The sequence below is a fragment of the Muntiacus reevesi genome, chromosome 22 (assembly GCF_963930625.1).
Source record: "Muntiacus reevesi chromosome 22, mMunRee1.1, whole genome shotgun sequence".
NCBI classification, from domain to species: Eukaryota; Metazoa; Chordata; class Mammalia; order Artiodactyla; family Cervidae; genus Muntiacus; species Muntiacus reevesi.
Window position 1 is genome coordinate 47,289,861 of NC_089270.1, and position 22,952 is coordinate 47,312,812.

The 22,952-nt window shown below is 38.3% G+C and overlaps 1 protein-coding gene across 4 annotated transcripts in view; it reads left to right on the forward strand.

Moving 5' to 3' along the window:
* TEC (tec protein tyrosine kinase) overlaps positions 1-22,952 on the forward strand; it is a 150,238-nt gene that overhangs the window by 22,628 nt on the left and 104,658 nt on the right. The window contains exons 1-2 of one of the 4 annotated variants that reach the window (XM_065914511.1): positions 3,153-3,261; positions 9,928-10,053. The exons of 2 other annotated variants lie outside the window; for them this stretch is intronic. In XM_065914511.1, the coding sequence (XP_065770583.1) occupies positions 10,024-10,053 (30 nt within the window). In that variant the 5' untranslated portion in view covers positions 3,153-3,261; positions 9,928-10,023. Of the gene's footprint in view, positions 1-3,152; positions 3,262-9,927; positions 10,054-22,952 lie in introns of those variants that run through there. One more of the 4 variants, XM_065914509.1, reaches the window with a different exon arrangement.

Genomic DNA, 22,952 nt, shown 5'->3' on the forward strand with positions numbered 1-22,952 from the left:
GGTATGGGTAGCAAGTTGGGCACCTCTTGAGCAAAGCTAGGAAGGGAATGTGAATGACAGGGTCCAGTTTCTTATAATAGTATGACCTGATGTGTTGATCAGTTCAGTAGATTGCAGACCAGGCATGCATTCTGGACTTCCAGCTGGGAGATACAAATTTTGTTTTTTATGCTTTTTAAGATAAGGTAACTTCAGCTTTACCTTTTGAACTGTGGTGTTGGAGAAGGCTCTTGAGAGCCCCTTGGACTGCAGGGAGATCCAACCAGTCCATCCTAAAGGAGATCAGTCCTGGGTGTTCATTGGAAGAATTGATGTTGAAGCTGAAGCTCCAATACTTTGGCCTCTTGCTGCGAAGAGCTGACTCGTTTGAAAAGACCCTGATGCTGGGAAAGATTGAGGGCAGGAGGAGAAGGGGACAACAGAGATGAGATGGCTGGATGGCATCACCAACTCAATGGACATGAGTTTGGGCAAACTCCAGGAGTTGGTGATGGACAGGGAGGCCTGGCGTGCTGGGGTTCATGGGGCCACAAAGAGTCGGACAAGACTGAGCAACTGAACTGAACTGAACTTCAACTTGAAACTATAATATAAAACAAATATATTAAATGAATGGTAATTTAAGATGTATTTTGTAGAAGTTCATGTGTACATTTGGTGATATTTAAGCAACTGTTTTCAACCAGCCTTCCTGGAATCTGTGCTCTGTGTGTGGTGGGTGAGGATGGTGGTGTGAAAAAAATGTAGTACCCTGTCTTAGAGTATCTTCATAGTCTTTGAAGATTTTTGTTCAGTTGCTGTGAATCTCTTTTCCTATTTCACTCATTTAAAATATTAGTGTTTACTTGTGCAGTAAATATTAGTATTTACTGGTGCAGTTCATATTGTGAACTGAGAACCACACCTGTCACCACTCTGCTTTTTACTGCTTTCTGATTTGGTGGAAATAATACTGAAAAAGACATCTGCTAGGGTCTTAGTAATTCTTATATATAGCAGTCTGTTAGTTCAAAGGACTGTTAATTCAAAGTTAGCAGAAATATCAGGAAGTCAAGAAGCAAAACGTAAACCAGATGAAGTCAGAATCTCAAAATGTAAATGCTTCTAGTGTGAAGCTGTAGCTCTTTGGATTGTTGGTGTTTTCTATTACGTTAGATCTTTCAGGAAGGTATATGTGAAAATACTTAGCCTTCAAAAATTTTTACGACAAATATATTGATTATTATTAATGTAATATTTACATTTCTTTCACATATTGGAGAGTAAGTCTGAATTCCGTTTAACTTTTATTGAAAATGAGCTTAAGAATGTTTATCAGATATGGCTCAAGGATCATATCTATTTACCTAATTCTGTACTCTATTCTTTTTTCTTTGCTTTTTTTGGCCATGCCTTGTGGCTTGTGGGATCTTAGTTCTGACGCCAGGGGTTGAACCCAGGCCACTGGCAGTGAAACTGCTGAGTCCCAACCACTGGACCACCAGCGAATTCCCGTCTACTCTTGTTTCTTGACTCAACAAGAAGATAACCTGTCTAGCTTAGCTCAGAGAGAAATGTTTTATAAAGCTTTATTTACTTAGCTGTTACAAAGTGTTAATATAAGAAATAGCCAAGTGAGGAATGTTTTTATAATTTCTGCCCAAATTTCTATTCAAGATGTATCATGTAATATCTTTTGTTGTCCTTTATGTCCCGTAAACTAGTTTGTCCTTAGAATTTAATGACAGGGAACATTTTCCTTCTGATCAGTTGGTGTGTATCGTATGACAAAGACTTACTATCCCGTGAAGCATTATGTTATCCCTTCTCTGGATTTTGAGAAGCTCCACATTTATTGCCCTGGTTATCCATGTGTAGGAGCACTGTAGCCTATGTGCATTAAACTTTGCGGAATTAAGCCCCATGGACTCACAAAAGAAAGAAACAGCTTTTTTCTTTTTTTAAAGCTTGGACCATTTTTAAAAATTTAATTTTTATTTTATTTTGGAGTGTACTTGATTCACAGTTTCATGTTTGTTTCCGGTATACAGCACAGTGACTCAGTTATACACATACGTGTGTGTGTATATATGTGTGTGTATATCTGTGTATATACATATGTGTGTACACATGTGTGTGTACATATGTGTGTACATATGTGTGTACATGCATATACATATATGTGTATATATGTGTATTGTGTACATGTGTGTATATATACATATGTGTATATACATGTGTATGTGTGTGTATATGTATATATGTGTGTATATGTGTGTGTGTATATGTGTGTGTGTATATGTGTATGTATATATATATATATTCCTTTTCAAATTCTTCTCCCTTATAGATTATTAAAGAATGTTGAATAGAGTTCCCTGTGCCACATCAATGTCCTTATTGATTATCTATTTTATATAAACGATTATATATGTTAATCCCAAACTCCTAATTTATCCCTCCCCTGACACCCTTCCCCTTTGGTAATCATAAGTTTGTCTTCTATGTCTATGAGTCTGTTTCTGTTTTGTAGATAAGATCATTTGGATCATCTTTCTAGATTTCACATATAAGTGACATACGATATTTGTCTTCGTCTGAATTACTTCACTCAGTATGATCATCTCTAGGTCCATCCATGTTGCTGCAAATGGCATTATTTCTTTCCTTTTTATGACTGAATAATATTCCATTGCATATATGTGCTACATCTTCTTTATCCATTCCTCTGTTGATGAACATTTAGGTTGCTTCCATATCCTAGCTATTGTAAATAGCACTGCAGTGAACATTGGGGTGCATGTACATTTTCGAATTACGGTTTTTTTCTAGATATATACCAAGAAGTGGAATTGCTGGGTCATATGGTAGCTCTCTTTTTAGAGAAACAACAATTTAAAGAATGTGGATTCTTCTGTTCACCTTTCCCCTCCAGAAGCATATGCCCCAGAGGGTGTGTGCATTGGGAGATGTGGGAATCTCCTGCTCCCTTGTCTGTCTTAGTTTGTCAAGGTTTTTGCATGAGCATCTCACAGTGCTGAATGTGATTTTAGTGGTTAGAGGTAAGATTTTCACACAAAGTATCCCTTGAGTTCAAGCTAAGTACTTTATCTGATGCCAAACATAATAACCAAAATCCTGTTTTTCTCTCTGCTAGATTGTTAGATTGTTTGCAAAGTGGTCTCCAAAATTCCTCTACCTCTTCCACTTTGAAGATCACCTCCCATTCTGAATCTGGCCTTGGTCATGTGACTTGCTTTGGCCAATGAGATAATAGCTAAGGTAAATCATTCAGAGACCTAAAGTGTGTTGCATATTGGGGCTTGCTCTCTCTTATTGCTCTTGGAACTTTGAGAACAACATGTATGAGCCTGAGCTGTCCTGTTGAAGAGGCCACATGGAGGGGACCTGAGGTACCTGAGTTGATAACCTGCAAGTGCTTGAAAAACCATTCTGGGCATTGAGATCAGAATTGTTCCCCCAACAGAATCATGAGAAAGAATACATTTTAATTGTTTTTATGTTCATAATTATGGAATGGGGTTTATTTTGGTGGTGGTTTTTCTCATCAAGAGCTAATGGATACAACTTCCAGTGCTGGTGGGCATTTCTGTTGATGCTGTGTTGGACTTATCTGGAGACAGTGTGGCCGTGTCTTCTCTGGAACATTCAAGGCTAATTTTGATTATATTCAGTTTCTGTTGTATGAGCTGATGTGAGAACCACCTTCCATATAAGTTTTGCTTGGTTTCACTCTGTTTTATTCCTTCCTTTTGGTTTCTGATTTCTCCTTTTACTTTTGATTCTCCTCTGTATATTATTTACATGTTGTACATTTATATTTTTCTTAAATTTTTTTTATTGAGAATAAATTCAGGTAACCACCATTTGAACCAATTTGAAGAGTACAATCCTGTGGTTTAGTATATTTACAATGTTGTATAACCACCACCACCACCTAATTCCAGAAGATTCTTATCACTTAAAAAAAACTCTGTAATACCCACCCCACCCCATTCTCTCTTCGTTTCATCCAAACAGTGATCTACTTTCTTTCTCTATGGGTTTGCCTGTTGGGGACATTTCACATAAACAGTGTTCTGGTCATTTCACATAAATGGAATCAGCATAACATGTGGCCTTTTGTGCTTGACTTCTTTTACTTAGTATTTTCAAAGTTCATTTGTGTTGCACTGTGAGTCAGTACCTCGTTGTTTTTTCTGGTGGAATACCGTTCAGTGGTGTGGGTTTATCTGCATATCCATATATCAGTGTATGGACATTTGGGTTGTTTCTACTTTTTGGCTCTTATGACTAATACCTCTATGTGCAGTAGTTTACAAGTCTCTTTGTGAATATATGTTTTCAATTCTCTTGGGTATATACTTAAGAGTGGAAGTGCTGGGTCATAGCTTAACTCTATGTTTAACTTTTGAGGAACTACCAAACTTTTTCACAGTGGCTGTATCACTTTACATTCCTACTAATAATGGATGAGGGTTCCCGTTTGTCCATATTCTTGTCAATCCTTATTTTCCTTTTTTGGGACTATAACCAGCCTAGTATGTGTATAGTAGGATCTCATTGTGCTTTTGACTTATATATTCCTAAAAGGAAGAGAGTTCCAGAAAAGCATCTACTTCTGCTTTATTGACTGTGCCAAAGCCTTTGACTGTGTGGATCACAACAAACTGTGGAAAATTCTGAAAGAGATGGGAATACCAGACCACCTGACCTGCCTCTTGAGAAATCTGTATGCAGGTCAGGAAGCAACAGTTAGAACTGGACATGGAACAACAGACTGGTTCCAAATAGGAAAAGGAGTACGTCAAGGCTGTATATTGTCACCTTGCTTATTTAATTTACATGCAGAGTGCATCGTGAGAAACGCTGGACTGGATGAAGCACAAGCTGGAATCAAGATTGCCGGGAGAAATATCAATAACCTCAGATATGTAGATGACACCACCCTTATGGCAGAAAGTGAAGAACTAAAGAGCATCTTGATGAAGGTGAAAGAGGAGAGTGAAAAAGTTGGCTTAAAACTCAACATTCAGAAAACTAAGATCATGGCATTCAGTCCCATCACTTCATGGCAGATAGATGGGGAAACAGTGGAAACAGTGAGAGACTTTATTTTTTTGGGCTCCAAAATCACTGCAGATGGTGACTGCAACCATGACATTAAAAGACACCTGCTCCTTGGAAGGAAAGCTATGACCAACCTAGACAGCATATTAAAAAGCAGAGACATTACTTTGCCAACAAAGGTCCATCTAGTCAAGGCTATGGTTTTTCCAGTGGTCATGTATGGATGTGAGAGTTGGACTCTAAAGAAAGCTGAGCACCGAAGAATTGATGCTTTTGAACTGTGATGTTGGAGAAGATGCTTGAGAGTCTTTTGGACTGCAAGGAGATCCAAGGAGTCCATCCTAAACGAAATCAGTCTTGAATATTCATTGGAAGGACTGATGCTGAAGCTGAAACTCCAGTACTTTGGCCACTGGCTCATTTGAAAAGACTTTGATGCTGGCAAAGATTGAAGGCGGGAAGAAAAGGGTACGACAGAGAGTGAGATGGTTGGATGGCATCACCAACTCAATGGACATGAGTTTGAGTAAACTCTGGGAGTTGTTGATGGACAGGGAGACCTGGTGTGCAGCAGTCCATAGGGTCACAAAGAGTCAGACACGACTGAGCTACTGGACTGAACTGAAAAGCTAGTGATGTTGAGCATTTTTTCAAGTGTTTATTAGCTTTTTGACATCTTTGGGGAAATGTCTATTTAAGTCCTTTACCTGTTAATTTTTCTAAAAAAATTATTCAGTTTTAAGTGTTCTTATGTTTTCTGGATACTAGACTCTTATTGATGCCTCAGCTGGTAAAGAATCTGCCTTCTATGTGGGAGACTTGGGTTCAGTCCCTAGTTTGGGAAGATCCCCTAGAGAAGGGAACGGTTACCCACTCCAGTATTCTGGCCTGGAGAGTTCCATGGACTGTATAGTCCATGGGTCGCAAAGAGTCGGACTTGACTGAGTGACTTTCACTTCACTTCAGACTCTTACTGGGTATGTCATTTGTGAATCCTTTCTCCCATATGTGGGTTGTCTTTCACTTCCTTTGTAGTGTCCCTAGACATACAGAAGTTTTTGAGTTGAAGTCCAGTTTCTCTATTTTGTCGCTTGTGGTCTTCTTGAAGTTGTGTTTAAAAAACCATTGTGTGAACTAAAATCATGAAAACCTACAGCTATGTTTCCTTCTGAGAGTTTTTGTAATTTTAGTTTTTTTTTTTTTCTTTTTTTATTAGTTGAAGGCTAATTACTTCACAACATTTCAGTGGGTTTTGTCATACATTGACATGAATCAGCCATAGAGTTACGTGTATTCCCCATCCCGATCCCCCCTCCCACCTCCCTCTCCACCCGACTCCTCTGGGTCCTCCCAGTGCACCAGGCCCGAGCACTTGACTCATGCATCCCACCTGGGCTGGTGATCTGTTTCACCATAGATAATATACATGCTGTTCTTTCGAAACATCCCACCCTCACCTTCTCCCACAGAGTTCAAAAGTCTGTTCTGTACTTCTGTGTCTCTTTTTCTGTTTTGCATATAGGGTTATCGTTACCATCTTTCTAAATTCCATATATATGTGTTAGTATGCTGTAATGTTCTTTATCTTTCTGGCTTACTTCACTCTGTATAATGGGCTCCAGTTTCATCCATCTCATTAGAACTGATTCAAATGAATTCTTTTTAACGGCTGAGTAATATTCCATGGTGTATATGTACCACAGCTTCCTTATCCATTCATCTGCTGATGGGCATCTAGGTTGCTTCCATGTCCTGGCTATTATAAACAGTGCTGCGATGAACATTGGGGTGCACGTGTCTCTTTCAGATCTGGTTTCCTCAGTGTGTATGCCCAGAAGTGGTATTGCTGGGTCATATGGCAGTTCTATTTCCAGTTTTTTAAGGAATCTGCACACTGTTTTCCATAGTGGCTGTACTAGTTTGCATTCCCACCAACAGTGTAAGAGGGTTCCCTTTTCTCCACACCCTCTCCAGCATTTATTGCTTGTAGACTTTTGGATAGCAGCCATCCTGACTGGCAATGGTACCTCATTGTGGTTTTGATTTGCATTTCTCTGATAATGAGTGATGTTGAGCATCTTTTCATGTGTTTGTTAGCCATCTGTATGTCTTCTTTGGAGAAATGTCTGTTTAGTTCTTTAATTTTACTTTTTACATTGTCTTTGATCCATTTAGAAATCATTTTTGTTTGTGGTGTGAAGTAGGGATCCCAAATTCACTTATATCCAGTTGTCTGAGAACCATTTGTTGGAAAGACTACTCTTTTCTTGTGGAATAGTCTTGGCATGCTCATCAAAAATCAATTAACCATAGATGTGTGGGGTTTCTTTCTGGACTCCCAGTTCTATACTGTTTATCTGTACATCTACATTTATATAATATTACACTGTTTGGATTCCTGTAATATTGTAGTGAAAGTGAAGGTGTTAGTCGCTCAGTTGTGTCCGACTCTGCAACCCCATGGACTGTAGCCCACCAGTTTCCTCTGTCCATGGAATTCTCCAGGTGAGAGTACTGGAGTGGGTTGCCATTCCCTTTGAAATTGGGAATATGAGACTGCCAATTTTGTTTTTCAAGATTAAATGGCTATTCAGCATTACTGTGTGAGTTTTAGTATCAGCTTGTCCATTTTTGCAAAAAAAACCAAAAAAAGGCAATTGGAATTTTGATACAGATTACATTGAATCTGTAGAGCCATTTGATAATGAGTGCCATTTTAGCAATATGAAGAATTTCAATCCTTGAGCATGGACATCTTTCCCTTTATTTTGGTCTTCTTAAATTTCTTTCAACAACATTTTGTTGTTTCCAGTGTATAAGCCTTACACATCTTTGGTTAAATTTTGTTCATGTTTCTTTCTTTTTCTTTTTTGGTGGAGCCATATGACTTGTGGATCTTAGGTTCCTGACCAGGGATGGAACCTGGGCCCTTGGCAGTGAAAGCATGGAGTCCTAACCACTGGGCCTCCAGGAAATTCCCATGTTTGTGTAGTTTTTAAAAATTCACTTTATTGAAGTATAGTTGATTTGCAATGTTGTGTTAATTTCTTCTGTACAGCAGAGTGATTCAGTTACACATGTATATATATATTCTTCTTCATATCCTTTCCATTGTGGCTTATTATAGGATATTGAATATAGTTCCTTGTGCTCTACACTAGGACCTTGTTGTTTATCCATTCTGTATATGATAGTTTGCATCTGCTGATCCCAAACTCCCAATCCATCCCTCCTGCCACATCACTCCCCTTTGTCTATCACAAGTCTGTTCTCTATGTCTGTGAGTCTGTTTCTGTTTCACAGATAAGTTCACTTATATCATGTTTTAGATTCCACATATAAGTGATAATCATGTTATTTGTCTTTCTGTTTTACTTAGTATGATAATCTCTAGGTTCATCTGTGTTGTGCCATGTTGCTGCAGATGGCATTATTTCATTCTTTTTTTTATGGCTGAGTAATGTACCACATCTCCTTTATCCGTTCATCCGTTGATGGGCATTTAGGTCGTTTCCATGTCTTGGCTATTGTGACTAGTGCTGCTATTCTTTATGTATTTTTATTGTAAGGTGTCTTTGTTTCTCTCTGAATGTACACAAGGTATAAATTGTAAATCAATAAAAATAAAAATTTTAGTGTAGTTCATCAAGTATCTAATGTAGTCAGACTTCTACTATAAAAGTCTGAGAGTAAGGACACAAGATTTCTATTCTTAAAGGTATTAGTATTATATTGGTTACATTCTCTTTTCTTTATTTATTTATAAAATGGCACTTGCACTTACTATGGGACTTCTGTGCATTTTAATTTCTTAGTGATAATAGTAACACTACAGAAACTAAAATGGAAAGACTAAGAGCAAACACATGATACTTAAGTACATGTACTCCTCTGAGTGCTTTCTGTGTATTAACTCATTTAATAAAATTAAATTCTGAGTCAGTGTGCAATTTTAAAAGCTGAGGCACTGTGAGTTTGTGTGTATGAAGCTTTACATTTGAATGACATTTTTAAAAACATAATTTTAATCTAGAGTTCTTAAAAATAGCTACAGTGAGTTGTTAGTTTTAAAAATTAAGATAATAATAATAGTATTAATGAATAAAGAGAGGGAAGTAGTATTTGTCAGCTCAACTTTTGTGTACTCTGAATTATCGGTAGAGAGGTTTGCACCCAATGATTCTAATTATTGGAGCTCCCAGCTCTCATTTTCTGTAAACAGATAACTTGAATATGAATAAGCTGTAAACATCACAGTCCTCTGTATGGCACTTGAAAAGGATGTTCAGGAGAGGGCTCTTTAGAGCTTTAGACAGAACTCTGCTGGAGTTTCTATAAGCTCGAAGAAGGTGGGGCCTGTGTTTTCCATTGTGCTGTTGTAACCGTCTCACAGTGTTAGATGGAGAGTGGATTTTAAACAAATTATTTGGTTGAAAAATGAATGAACAAATGAATACAAGGCTGGAAAAGAATCAGTTTGGATTTTGATTTCTTTTTGATAGTGGAAATACCATTCTCTCCTTTGGGAGTATGTGTGTGTATTTGGGTAGAAATGGAGGAGAGAAAGAATTATTGAAATAGAATATGTTTAAATTAATGGAAGTTGTGTTTACTGTTTTTCTTTAAACTTGCCTTTAAACTTTAAACTTACCTTGCATTTAGTGGGGCCCTTGTTCGACCATCTTCCATGGGTGACAACTAACTCAGCCCTTACCCCAGCTCAGACATCATCTTCTGTGATTATCTTTCTACCTCCTGTCTTTGGGCAGAGCTGAAGCTTGTGTCCACCTGTGACATAGCACTTAGCACATGGTTAACGACATTTTTACTTTCCGTTATATATGTCCTTTCTCCTAGGTTGTGGATACCTTATTGGCTATGTCTTCTGCTTTATTCCCAGAACCTGATAGCGTATCTGGCACTTAGCAGATACTCAGTTAACAGTTGTTGAATATGAAGACATGTAATCAGTTCAAAACAAAGGTATGGCAAAATGAACTGACTATTTGCTATGTATAAGAAACTTTATGTGCATTTTTTCTGATTTATACCTTATGTTACTCCATTAAGGTTGGTACCATTATCCTCATTATGAAGGTAAGGAAATAGTGTCAAAAGAGTTAAATAACTTGTATGAAGTTATACAGCTAATAAATGGCAAAGCTAAGACTTAGAGCCAGGTCAGTCAGACTCAAAAGTTCAGGTTCCTGTAGGCAAAACATTCTCTGGAGTAAAGTGTAGCAATGTCTTCTTAGGTCGGTCTCCCAAGACAATGGAAATAGGAGCAAAAATAAATAAATGGGACCTAATCACACGTATAAGCTTTTGTGCAGCGAAAGAAACCATAAACAAAATGAAAAGACAGCCTATGGACTGGGAGAAAATATTTACAAACAATGTGACTGATAAGGGCTTAATTTCCAAAATATATGAACAGCCAAGGCGATTCAATAACAAAAAACCAAACAACCCAATCTAAAAATGGGCAGAAGACTTAAATAGACATTTCTCCAGAGAAGACATACAGGTGGTCCAAGGCACATGAGAAGAGGCTTAATATCACTAATTATCTGGGAAATGCAAATCAAAACTGCTTATCTCACAGTAGTCAGAATGTCCATCATTAAAAAGTCCGCAAACATTAAATGCTAGGGAGAATGTGAGGAAAAGGGAAACCTCCTACACTGTTGGTGGGAAGGTAAATTGGTACAGCCCCCATGGAAAGTAGTATGGAAATTTCTTAAAAAACTAAAAATAGAGCACCATATCATCCAGTAATCCCACTGCTGGGCATGTATCTGGAGAAAACTCTAGTACAAAGTATACGTGCATCCCAATGTTCATAGCAACACTAGTTACAATAGCCAAGTCGTAAAAGTAACATATATGCCCATTGACACATGAATGATAAAGAAGAGGTGGGATGTATATACAATGGAATATTACTCAGCCGTAAAAAGAATGAAATAATGCCATTTGCAGCAACATGGATGGACCTAGAGATTATCATAGTAAGGGAAGTAAGTCAGACAAAGACAAATATCATATGATATCGCTTATATGTGGAATCTAAAATATGACACAAATGATCTTATTTACAAAACAGAAACAGGCTTACAGATGTAGAAGACAAACTTATGATTACCAAAGGGGAAAGAAGGTGGGAGAGGTATAAGTTAGGAGTTTGAGATTAGCAGATGCAAACTATCAATACTGTATATAAAATAGATAAAAATGAGGCCATGCCATATCGTACAGGGAGCTATATGCAATATCTTGTAATAACCTGTATTGGAAAAGAATATGAAAAAAGAGTACGTATATGTATGTGTATAACTGAGTCACTTTCCTGTTCACCTATACCTAAGACAGTCTTGTAAATCAACCATATTCCAATAGAAAAAGGTTATGTTCCTTCTACTAAATCATTCTGCTTAAACCAGGAGTTCTAATGTACATAATTGGCAAAATAAGATGACGGAGGGTGACACAGGGAAAGAAATCTTTAGGATAATGTATAAAGAACCATTGTTTATATCTTCTACAGCTCCGTCAGGGGACATATTAAATATATTAAAAGATATAGGCTTGCCTTCTAGATGATTGAATTTCCTGTGTTTCATAATGGTGGTAATATAGGGAACAAGTGGGTTTCCAAAATGTTGAGCTGCGTAGAATTTTAGGACTGATGACATTAGAGCTCCTCAGCTTCAAAGCATTAGTCTTAGAGAGAACGTCATAGGACATTAGAGTTTGTGAGTTTTGCTTTCATTTGTATTGTCAGCTGAGGGCGGAGGAGATTCTTCTACACTGTGAGGCTCACTTTTATATTGTAACAAGGGATTCAGAATAGTGACGGACAAAGACCCACCACATCCAAGAGACAGAGCAGGAGAGCTGGGAGGAAACACCGTCATTTCCCAACGTCAGAGATGGGTGAGACTCGGTTGAGTAAGCCCTGAGCTGCCAACCCCATCAGGAAAAAGAACCTCTTGCATAGGTCAGACTTAATCCTCAGGAACATCTCAGAGGACAGAAAGATCCTGTTAGTTTTTTTGTTGATTTATGATTAAGAGACAAAGACCCTGATGATTTGCAACACAGATAGATGTACTTTTGAAAACGATTTTTCCTACAAGTCTGTCCAGTGAAAACAAGAGAAACTAAAAATGGTGAAGGATCTGAAGTAGATACTTCTGTTACTTTTGTGGTTTGGCTTCTGAGGTAAATACCACCAAGGCTTAAATAGAGTGAAATTGTTAAGCCATCAAGTACTTACTGAATACCTGTTGTGTTTCAGGCAGTGTACGGGTTGCTGGATCCTGCCAAATACTATACTTTGTTTTGCTTGCTTTTTTGTTAAGACAGAGTATTATTCATGGTGGGGGAAATACTTGGTAATATGTGTCTGAGAAATTGCTGTGGAATGGAATGGAGATTTATATATCTGTATAGCGTATGTGTGCGCACATGGGCTCAATCGTGTCTGACTCTTTACGACCCCATGGACTGCAGCCTACTAGGCTCCTCTGTCCACGGGATTTCCCAGGTAAGAATACTGGAGTGGGCTGCCATTTCCTTCTCCAACACATGTATACATACATACATAGATATCAACTAATTTATTCTGTTGTGGCTATCTAAATACCAGAATTGCTTTTTTAAAATTTTGGCTGTGGTGAGTCTTCACTGTGGTACCCGGGTTCTTCATTGCAGTACCTGGGCGCTCTAGTCACAGTGCAAGGGCTTCTCGCTATGGTGCGTGCACTTCTCATGTTGTGGTGTGCGGGCTCAAAGACGCAGGGGCTCAGGGGCTGTGGAACGAGGGCTTTGTTTTCCCGTACTGTATGGGATCTTAGTTCCCTGACCAGGGATAGAACCCACATCCCCTGCATTGGAAGACAGATTCTTAACCACTGGACCACCAGGGAAGTCCCAGTATTTCTTATTTATGTCAAGTTGATTTTTACAATTTCACACAGCACTGGAAAAAAAATTGGGCATCAGTTTATTTAATAGAATATAATTTTTCAAATGAAATTTTCAGTTGCACTGAAATATGCAGCCATCTGTTGGCAAAACATGATGTTAAGATTTGATGCTTGGATATCACCCCAAAAGGAGAAGTATCTAGCTTCAGAATCTTTGTATGGTTGCTACTGCTAAGTCGCTTCAGTTGTGTCCAACTCTGTGCGACCCCATAGACGGCAGCCCACCAGGCTCCCCCGTCTCTGGGATTCTCCAGGCAAGAACACTGGAGTGGGTTGCCATTTCCTTCTCCAGTGCATGAAAGTGAAAAGTGAAAGTGAAGTCGCTCAGTCGTGTCTGGCTCTTAGTGACCCCATGGACTGCAGCCTACCAGGCTCCTCCGTCTATGGGATTTTCCAGGCAAGAGTACCGGAGTGGGGTGCCATTGCCTTCTCCTTTGTATGGTTAGGGAGTGCTTATGTGGGGGAAACTTTTGTTTTGGAGAAAGTAGTTGAAAATAGTAGGATGATGATGAAGAGAAAGTTCTGTAACTACTAAATTTCAATTCAAGCTGTTGACAAATTCTGGAAGTTCCATGAAACCATTTCTCAATTCTTTAACACCCAGAATGGCCTTTTTCTTTCCAAAGATTTGTAGTATGTGCATTGAATAAATCTTTCTCCCCATGGAAATGTGTTTTTAATTCTGTAATTGAATTCAAACAGACATGTTACTCTAGTTAAATTTTATTTTAATTTCATCCATATACTTGGAATGCATTTGGTCTCTAAAGCGAAGGATATATGTAGTTAAAAGAGTCATTCTTCTATAACCAAGACTGCTGCTTTTCTCTTTAACTTCTTTTCTTCACTAACAAAACATGCAAAAGTAAATCTCATGATGGAGAGCCAGTACATAACTTCTGAAAATGAGAGTGAACACATGCCATTTTAAACTTTTCTTTCCTATTTATGATTCAGATTAAAATCAAGCAACTCGATAATAAGAACATTTTCATATCTGTTATATGTGGAAGTGATTATACAGACCAGAATGTTAACATCTATTAATACTTTTATTCATGTGTTGGTGTACATCTAGCTATCTGTCAAAATTCTAGAAGTTCCATGAAACCATTTCTCAATTCTTTAACACCCAGAATGGCCTTGTTTCTTTCCAAAGATTTGTAGTATGTGTATTGAATAAATCTTTCCCCCCCATGGAAACATATTTTTTATTCTGTAATTTCATGAAGTTGCAGTTAATTTAATTGTAATTCTGTAATATCCTCATTGAAGTGGTCCACCATATTTTGAAGAGGGGTAGTTGTTCCTCTTTAATGATAACATGTTAGTGATTTTTAGAGTCTATTGGTGTTCCAAAACAACTTTGTCCATGTCACTTGTATGGCCCTCAAGAAATTGCATTGTAGTTCTTTGTTTTTAAATCGCTTTTCCCTGTGCCTGCCTAGAGCAGAGATCTTGTCTTGCTAGCGTTTGTAACCTCAGTGCCTCCTGCATAGTTCTCATACATCATGGCTTTGTAATAAATGCCAGAATGAATGATCATATATGAATGTCTGAAATTATTATTGTGGACAGATTACTTTATCAACTGAATATGGAGAAAAGATGGATGAGTTAAGAAGAGGAAACATTTAAGGGGAGGAAGAGGGTTGACAGGGATTAGAGATGAATGAAATGAGAATGAGATGAACAGGAATGATAAAGTACATTAATTATATGTTCTAATTATGTATTGCTATGTAACTAACCACCTTAAACTTACCAACACACAATCACAACCACTTTATTACACTCGTGGGTTCTGTAGGCTAAGTATTGGACTGGGGCACAGTGGGAATGTCTACTCCACAGTATCTGATGCTCTTATCTTGGAAAACGTGATAGCTTGGAGCAACTTGGACAGCTCAGAGCTGGAATCATCTGAGGGTTTTCTCAGTCATATGTCTCAGGCTCCTGGGCTGGGATGATTTGAAGGCTGGGCTCAGCAGGAATTCTGCACTGGAACACCTGTATGTGACTTCTCTATTTGGCAGGAGCTTATCTCATTATGGTAGCTAGGTTCCATGTAAGACTGTCCCAAGAATAAGTCTGAAAAAACAAGACAGAAGCTACTTGGCCTTTTATGGCCTAGCCTCACAGATTACTCAGTATTCCTCTGCTATACTCTATTAGTTGAAGGAATCAAAATCCCACTCAAATTCCATGGGAGGAGTGTCAGTGAATTTGCATCTGTTTTTAAAAACAGCGATATTACGTGTCATAAGTGGTTCAGACAATGGCAGTGATGGGTAGAGCCAAGAGCAGGGAAGTAAGTTATCAGTTTACTTCTTTAGGGAGAGTGTGGATGAGAAAGGCCTGGTTCCGTTCTTTTGTGTGTAGCTATCAAGTTTTCCCAACACCGTTTATTTATTTATTTTTATTCTTTTCTTTCTGGAAAAATAATTTCATGTATTTATTTTTGGCTGTGCTGGGTCTTCGTTACTACTTCGTTGTGGGGAGTGGAGACTCCTCTCTTGTTACGGTGTGTGGGCTTCTCATTGTGATGGCTGCCGTTGCTGAGCCCAGGCTTTAGGGTGCCTGATTCAGTAGTTGCAGCACGTGGGCCCAGTAGTTAACAGCTCCTGGGCCCTAGGGCACAGGCTTAATAGCTGTGGTGCCCAGGCTTAGTTGTTCCACATGGCATGAGGGATCTTCTCAGATCAGAGACTGAACTCTTGTCTCCTGCATTGGCAGGTAGATTCTCTACCACTGAGCCACCAGGGAATCCCCCCAACACCACTTGCTGAAGAGATTGTCTTTTCTTCCATTGTATATGCTTGCCTCTTTTGCTGTAGCTTAATTGACTCTGTGAGTGTAGGGTTATTAGGGGCTCTCTATTCTGTTCTGCTGATCGATGTGTCTTTTTGTGTCCGTGCCATACAGTTTTGATTACAGCACTGGAAGTTTGTAGTACAGTTTGAAATCAGGGAGTGTTATACCCCAGCTTTGTTCTTCTCTCTTAAAATTGTTTTGTTCATTTGGGGTCATTTGTGGTTCCAACTTTCCAGTTGGTGCTAGTGGTAAAGAACCTGCCTGCCAGTGCAGGAGATGTAAGAGACTCGTGTTTGATCCCTCAGTCGGGAAGATCCTTTGAAGGAAGAAATGGCAACTTACTCCAGTATTCTTGCTTAGAGAATCCTGTGGACAGAGGAGCCTGGTGGACAGAGGAGCACAGGGTCGCAAAGACTTGTACTGAAGTGACTAAGCATGCATGTGATTCCAAACAAATTCAGGATTATTTGTTTTAGTTCTATGAAAAATGACATTGGTATTTTGACATGGATTACATTGAATCTATAGGTTGCTTTGGATAGCACATCTAAATGATATTGATTCTTCCAGTCTATGAGCATGGTATATCTTTCCATTTATTTGTCTTGTTTTCAGTTTCTTTCCTCAGTGTCTTAGGAGTTTTCAGAGTATAGGTCTTTCATCTCATCAGTTAAATTTATTCCAATTGTAAAGGGCATTGTTTGCTTTATTTCTCTTTCAGATAGTTTGTTATTAGTATATAGAAATGCAGCAGATTTAGGTATATTGCTTTTCTTACACCATACTAAAAAATAAAATGGATTAAAGACTTGAATATAAGACCTGAAATCACAAAACTTCTAGAACACATAGGCAGTAATCTTTTTTATGTCAATCTTAGTAATATTTTTTAAATATGCTGCTAGGGCCACAAAAGCAAAAATAAACAAATGGGAGTACATCAAACTAAGTCTTTGATGAAGCCAACAAAACAAAAAGACAACCCACTGAATGGGAGAAGATGTTTGTAAATTGTATATTTGATCAGGGGTTGATATCCAAAGAACTCCTACAACTCAGCATCAAAAAACAAACAAAAGCCCCAATTAAAACATGGGCAGAGGACCTGAATAGACGTTTCCCCAAAGAAGATACACAAACAAGGCGTAGGGAAAGCTGCTCCATGGTCACTGACCACCAGGGACATGCAGATTTGCGAGGCATCACCTCGCCCTGTGAGATCGGTGCTTATCAAAAAGAGGAAACAACAAATGTCGAGGAAAGGGAACCCCTGTGCTGTGTTGGTGGGAATATAAATTGGTGCAGCTACTATAGAAAACTGTATGGTTTCCTCAAAGAGTTAAAAATAGAGCTACCAAATGATCCAACAGTTCCACTTCTGGGTCTTCATCTGAGGAAAACAAAAACACTAACTCAAAAAGACATATACCTGTAAGTCTTCATTGAAGCATTATTTATAATAGCTAAGTTATGCGAGCACCGTAAGTGTTCATTGATAGATGAATGGGTAAAGAAGATGTGGTATATACACACACAATGGAATGCTGCTTGGCTGTAAAAAAGAATGAAATCTTGCCATTTGCAGCAACATGGATGGACCTGGTTACCTTCCAGGTCTAAGTGAAATAAGTGAAATAAATCAGACAGAGAAAAGCACATACTATATTATTTTTATTTGGAATCTAAAAAAACAAAACAAATGAACAAAGAAAAACAAAATGGAAACAGACTCAGATACAGAAAACAAACTGGTGGTTGCCAGAGGGGAGGTGGGTGAAAGGATGGGTGAAGGGGGTGAGGAGGTTCAATCTTCCGACGGTAGAACAAGTAAGACATGGGAAAGTAGCATACAGCACAAGGAATATAGTCACTAATACTGTAATAAGTTTGTATGCTGACAGATAATAACTAGGCTTTTATGGTGATCATGTCATAATGTATAGAAATATTGAATCACTGGTGTATACCTGAAACTAATATAATATTGTGTGCTAATTATAATCCCATAAACGAAAGTCCGTGGACATTTTCCGCAGTAATTAGACCATGGCTGATATTCATGATACTTTTCGAATGTAGTTTACAGTTTTTAATTGTTGCAAGTGAAGTATAAGAATGTTTCTCCTTCAATAAAAAAATAAGAAGAAAAAGGAATGTTTTCTATGGAATTGGCATTCTTGGGTGTTTAATTTTATCCTTTTAGAGATCAGGTATATAACAGCTGGTATTTCAGTTTGGGAAATGCATCTTTAACTGAGCTCCACAAGCCTTGAAATTAAGGGTTAAATACTTCTCTGGTCAAATTTGCCTCCTTGTCTTAGCATGCTTTGTAGTTTCAGTTGTGATGCTCACCTTTGGTGACCTTTCTAATGATTCTTTTAAAAAAGGCTACAGTTCGGATATACTCACTTTATCTGACTGTCCTCTGCGCTTTGGTGCTTTGTTAATGGCTTTAGGCTTGAAAAGCTAACTTCTGCTTTCATGAAATTTGAACAGGGGAAAGGAAAGGAAACAGGAGTTATAACAGGACAAACGTTACATAGACTGTGGTTTTATTTTTGGCCCTGGAAACCACATACTTCTGTTTGTCAGTGAAGAAATGGTATCACATTGTGTTATCATGAGTCTTTGCTGACCCAAGGAATCATTGGGATCACTGGAAGAGCTTCTATGATGAGCTGGATAGTGTGGTAATAATATCCTCGAAGGAGAGACCGCCCACCTTTATCTTCTTTTGTTTGACTGTCTTTACCCCCACCCCCTTCTCTTCCTTTTTAAAATCTTTTTATGTACTCTTTCTTATCACTTCCAAAGGGTTGGATGACAGGGACATGGAAAACCATGCTGTTCCTTTAAATATATTTCAGAATTGACAAATTTCAAACACAGACAAAAATAAAGTGTAATGAACTCTTGTGTGCCTCACTCAGCTTCCACAATTATCAACTCATGAACAGTTTTATTTGGTCTACACCCCCATATCCCTTTTACCAGATTATGAAGCAAATCACAGATAGTATTTTGTCTGCAAAATTTCAGTATGTATCTCTAAAAGATAACTCTTAAAAATAGAATCACAGTAGCATCATCATACCAAAAAATTCCAAAACAACCTAGCACTATTTTGTTATCAAATAAATCTTACCACAAACTTAAATATCACCAACATACAGTTAGTGGTCAAGTTGTTAGAGTTGTCCACATATTTAAGAGATATCTCTTAAGACTTTTAAAAAGGCTTTTGACTTCTCCTCAGTCTCACTGTTTTTGTTCTTGTAATTTTTTGTTAAAGAAGCTTACTTTTCTGTAAAAACAACCGAATGCGATAATGACTTGAATTCTTTATTCCTATTTTGATAACAATAGGAAAATAATATGTTGGCATCAATGAATGTTTCAAATTAAAAGCAATCGATTAATGTATTCAAGGAACATATTTTGGTATATATTATTTTATATATAATTTCCAAATTACTTTCATGTTTTCTCCTAGTAAAAGTTGCTGAAAATCAGTTGACCTACTTGAGAAATTTGTTATTCATGCCTTGTTTTCACTTGCTATTGTTTCCTTCTGAATTTGCAAGAAGCAGAAAGAGAAATATTTTTTGTGTATCAGAAATTCCCTCATGCGAGGAGAACTAGTGCCAGGGTATTGTCACTTAAAGTGAATCCACTTACATTTCATAGTAAGTAGTAAACAAACAAAAAACCCACTATGATTCAGACTTTATCATGAAAAATAAAGTGAATATGTGTTTTATCTCATATATGGTACCATTTAGATTATAATTTTTAACTTTTGAACAGAGAGGGAATCAACTATTAGTTTTCTTGAAATTATTTTTCTGATGAAAATGCATGATAAAGATTTTTGACTTCCTTGCCTTTACATTTGCATTTGTCAGCACAGATCTAAAGAGGGCCCTTTTTAGGGAAGGCATTAGCAAGCTTTATCAGGTTTTGCAAGGGTGTATCCCAAGGTAGATTAAGGTTAAGTCACTATAACAAAGAAACCATCCTATGGCATATTTCGAAAATCTGACAGAAGTGTGTTAATCCCTTACAAAGTAGGGTAGCAAGTCTAGGCTGATTCGGCAGCTCTGATCCATGAAGTTATTCAAGGACTTGGTTCCTTTGTCTTCCCCTTACTCCCTACGGTCCTGTGTTGAATGCATAAAGTTGTGTCTGCCATGGGTACTTTCCAGCTGTTGAGAACGTGGACAGTGCTGTAAATCTGGGGAGAGTGACCTGTCTTTAGGTTGAAGCTGGTCCGCATATTATGTCTGCACACATCCCTTTGGCTTTAAGTTAGATGGCCACAGTTCCGCCGCCAAGGCTGGGAAATATTATCTGTAGCCCTACATCCGGAAAGAAGGGAAGGATGAGTAGGGCATGGGGTTACTAGTGGGGAAGGGAGCAAAAAGCCATCTGAGGCAGTGTATTTTAGTATTTTTAGTGTAAGTCATTAAAAAAAAATTGTTAATTGAAGGATAATTGCTTTATAGAATTTTTTGCTTTCCTGGCATACATCAACAAGAATCAGCCATAGGTACACCCAGGTCCCCTCCCTCCCTGCCTCCCTGCCGTCTGCCTCCCCATCCCACCCTTCCACCCCTCACAGAGCCCCTGTTTGAGTTCCCGAGTCATGCAGCAGATTCCCATTGGCTATCTATTTTACATATGGTATTGTGAATTTCTATGTTATTCTCTCCATACGTCTCCCCTTCTCCCTCCTCTCCTCCCACTGTCCTTAGGTCTGTTCTCTATGTCTGTTTTTCTACTGCTGCCCTGAAAATAAATTCATCAGTGCCGTCTCTTCAGATTCCATATATGTGTGTATAAATACGATATTTATATTTCTCTTTCTGAAGTGTAAGTCATTTTTGATACTTGTGTTATTTTATTGTTTTTTCAGTGCATTTAATTAGTTAATCTTTATTGGGGTATAGTTGCTTTCCAGTGTTGTGAATTTTATTTTATTTTTACTAGCTGACTGCAAGATCCTCATTTGCCAGTGACATTGAGTGTGATGGGAACAGTTCTCCAACATTATTTTCATTATTGACTTTTTGAAAACCTTCGTCTTTTGAACATTTGATGTTGGTGACTGTTGCATTCCCTCATTCAGTGAGAGAAAATGACCCACAAAGAAGCAGAACCTAGTAATGTGGACGGAATATTTGGAGCCTATGTGGGCAGTAGATCAATGAGTAGTTTTTATGTTAAGACAACTTTTACTTCTCTCTAGAATACTTAACTAGTGTAAGTACATGTGATGATGCGTTGAGGTATTGCAAGCAGATAGGGTGGGGCTCCCCGGAGGAAGAGAACCCAGCCATCCTAGCCCTAAGTCATTTTGTGATCTAAGCCTGGCCATAGTGCTCGCTCTTGCAGAAGAATAGATTTCAATAATTAATGATTTTATAGGAGCAAAAGAAGGTAAAACTGAACAGATTTAACTAGGCCAGAGAGATAACTTAACCATACTATATCAGTTGTACTATTTCAAAGGTCGGGATTAGCCTGAAGCACATTCTTGAGTTGTTTTGCAGAATGCAAACTCTCTCGAGGGCACAGTTTCCAGATCCACTGGAACCTGAGGAATGATGATGGTGACCTTTGCTGACCCTCCCAACTTCCATCAATTTGTGCCTGGACTCTGTCAACTTTTCCCCAGTTATATGCTGAATTCTCTTTGCTCCAGCCCCAGTCTTGCTGTTTGGGGAGACAATGCTCTGGGAAATGTCTTTGTTGTCCTCCTTACTTGCTGCAAGTAATAAATTCTCCCTTCTGCTCTTCTGTTTGAGTCTGTCTTTTGTCTCAACACCTGCCAAGAGGTGAAACCAATTTTCTTGTAATAGGATTGCTCGTGATTTCTTTTGTCAGAACTTTTTCTCCATCCACTGTTCTTTTTAATGTCTTTTTTTCCCTCTTCATTTTTATCAGCCAGGAGCCCCTCAACCATAGCAGGGTCCTTCATTGTGAACCCCAAACCTGTCTTAAAAAGTATATGTTAAATTATTGCATACACCTGCATTATTTGGGACAGTGGGAAACCACTATCTGTAGTGGAGTACTGCACAGTCCGGCTCCAGTCCAGCATCATGATCTCCCACCATATGGCAGTGGGCTGGACAGGCAGTACCTACCCAGGGGAGGTAAGTCAGCTGACTTCTGTAACTTTTGCCTTTTGAGTCTAATCTAGACCTAGGTTCAGCAGGTCAACAAACTACTCAAAACTTTGTAGCCTATTATTGAGCAACTCACTGAAAGGAGACGTAGTCAAGACTTTAAGAAAATACAGTTTACCCCTGGGTGCCTTGTTTGGTAGGTCAGGAAGACTTGCAGGCTAAACTACTCTCATCTGAGAGCTAAAAAAGTGCCTGATCCTGGAATAGTGCCGATTCATGCTGTTAAACGGGGAGCCTCAAATGTATCCTTTATTCTGATTAAAGTCAGCTGAGCATTTCCCCCTGTTTTGCTTGTGTTTCTGCTGTGCAGTTCCCGTTTTACAAAAGAAAATTGGGGCTTAAGCTGGGAGTTTACAGTGTAGAAGAGAGCAGGGTAAGATTTGTTACTATATAGCACCTACCCATTTTAGGTACTTTTGAACTGAAATATAACCCACAGAACCTGTTGGCAGGCATATGACATTTGATTTTTCAGATAATTGTCAGTCTGATGTTTATTCATGCTAGATTCTTTAACATTACAAACAGGCTCAAACTTTGTGGTAAACCTATGATAAAATGTGTAATAGCCAATGTGTGCTGATGTAAAATTCTGAAATTGAGAGCTTTAACTACATTTCTACTCTTAGAGCATTGACAAGCATTAGATTGAGTTAGATAATATTGTTGCTTTGTATAGGTAAAATATTGCCAAACATTGACGTTTTCATATGGCTCAACATGGCAAGATGAGAATTTCAGCAACCTTAGATCATTCTGCTTCTCGCTGTAAGGAGTTCATCCTTTCTCTACCGTGACAACTAGGCTGTTTGTTTCTTATTTACTATATTCCTTTACTGTATTCCTTACCGTCCTCTTGTTTGGTAATTCACAATCACCTCTGTTC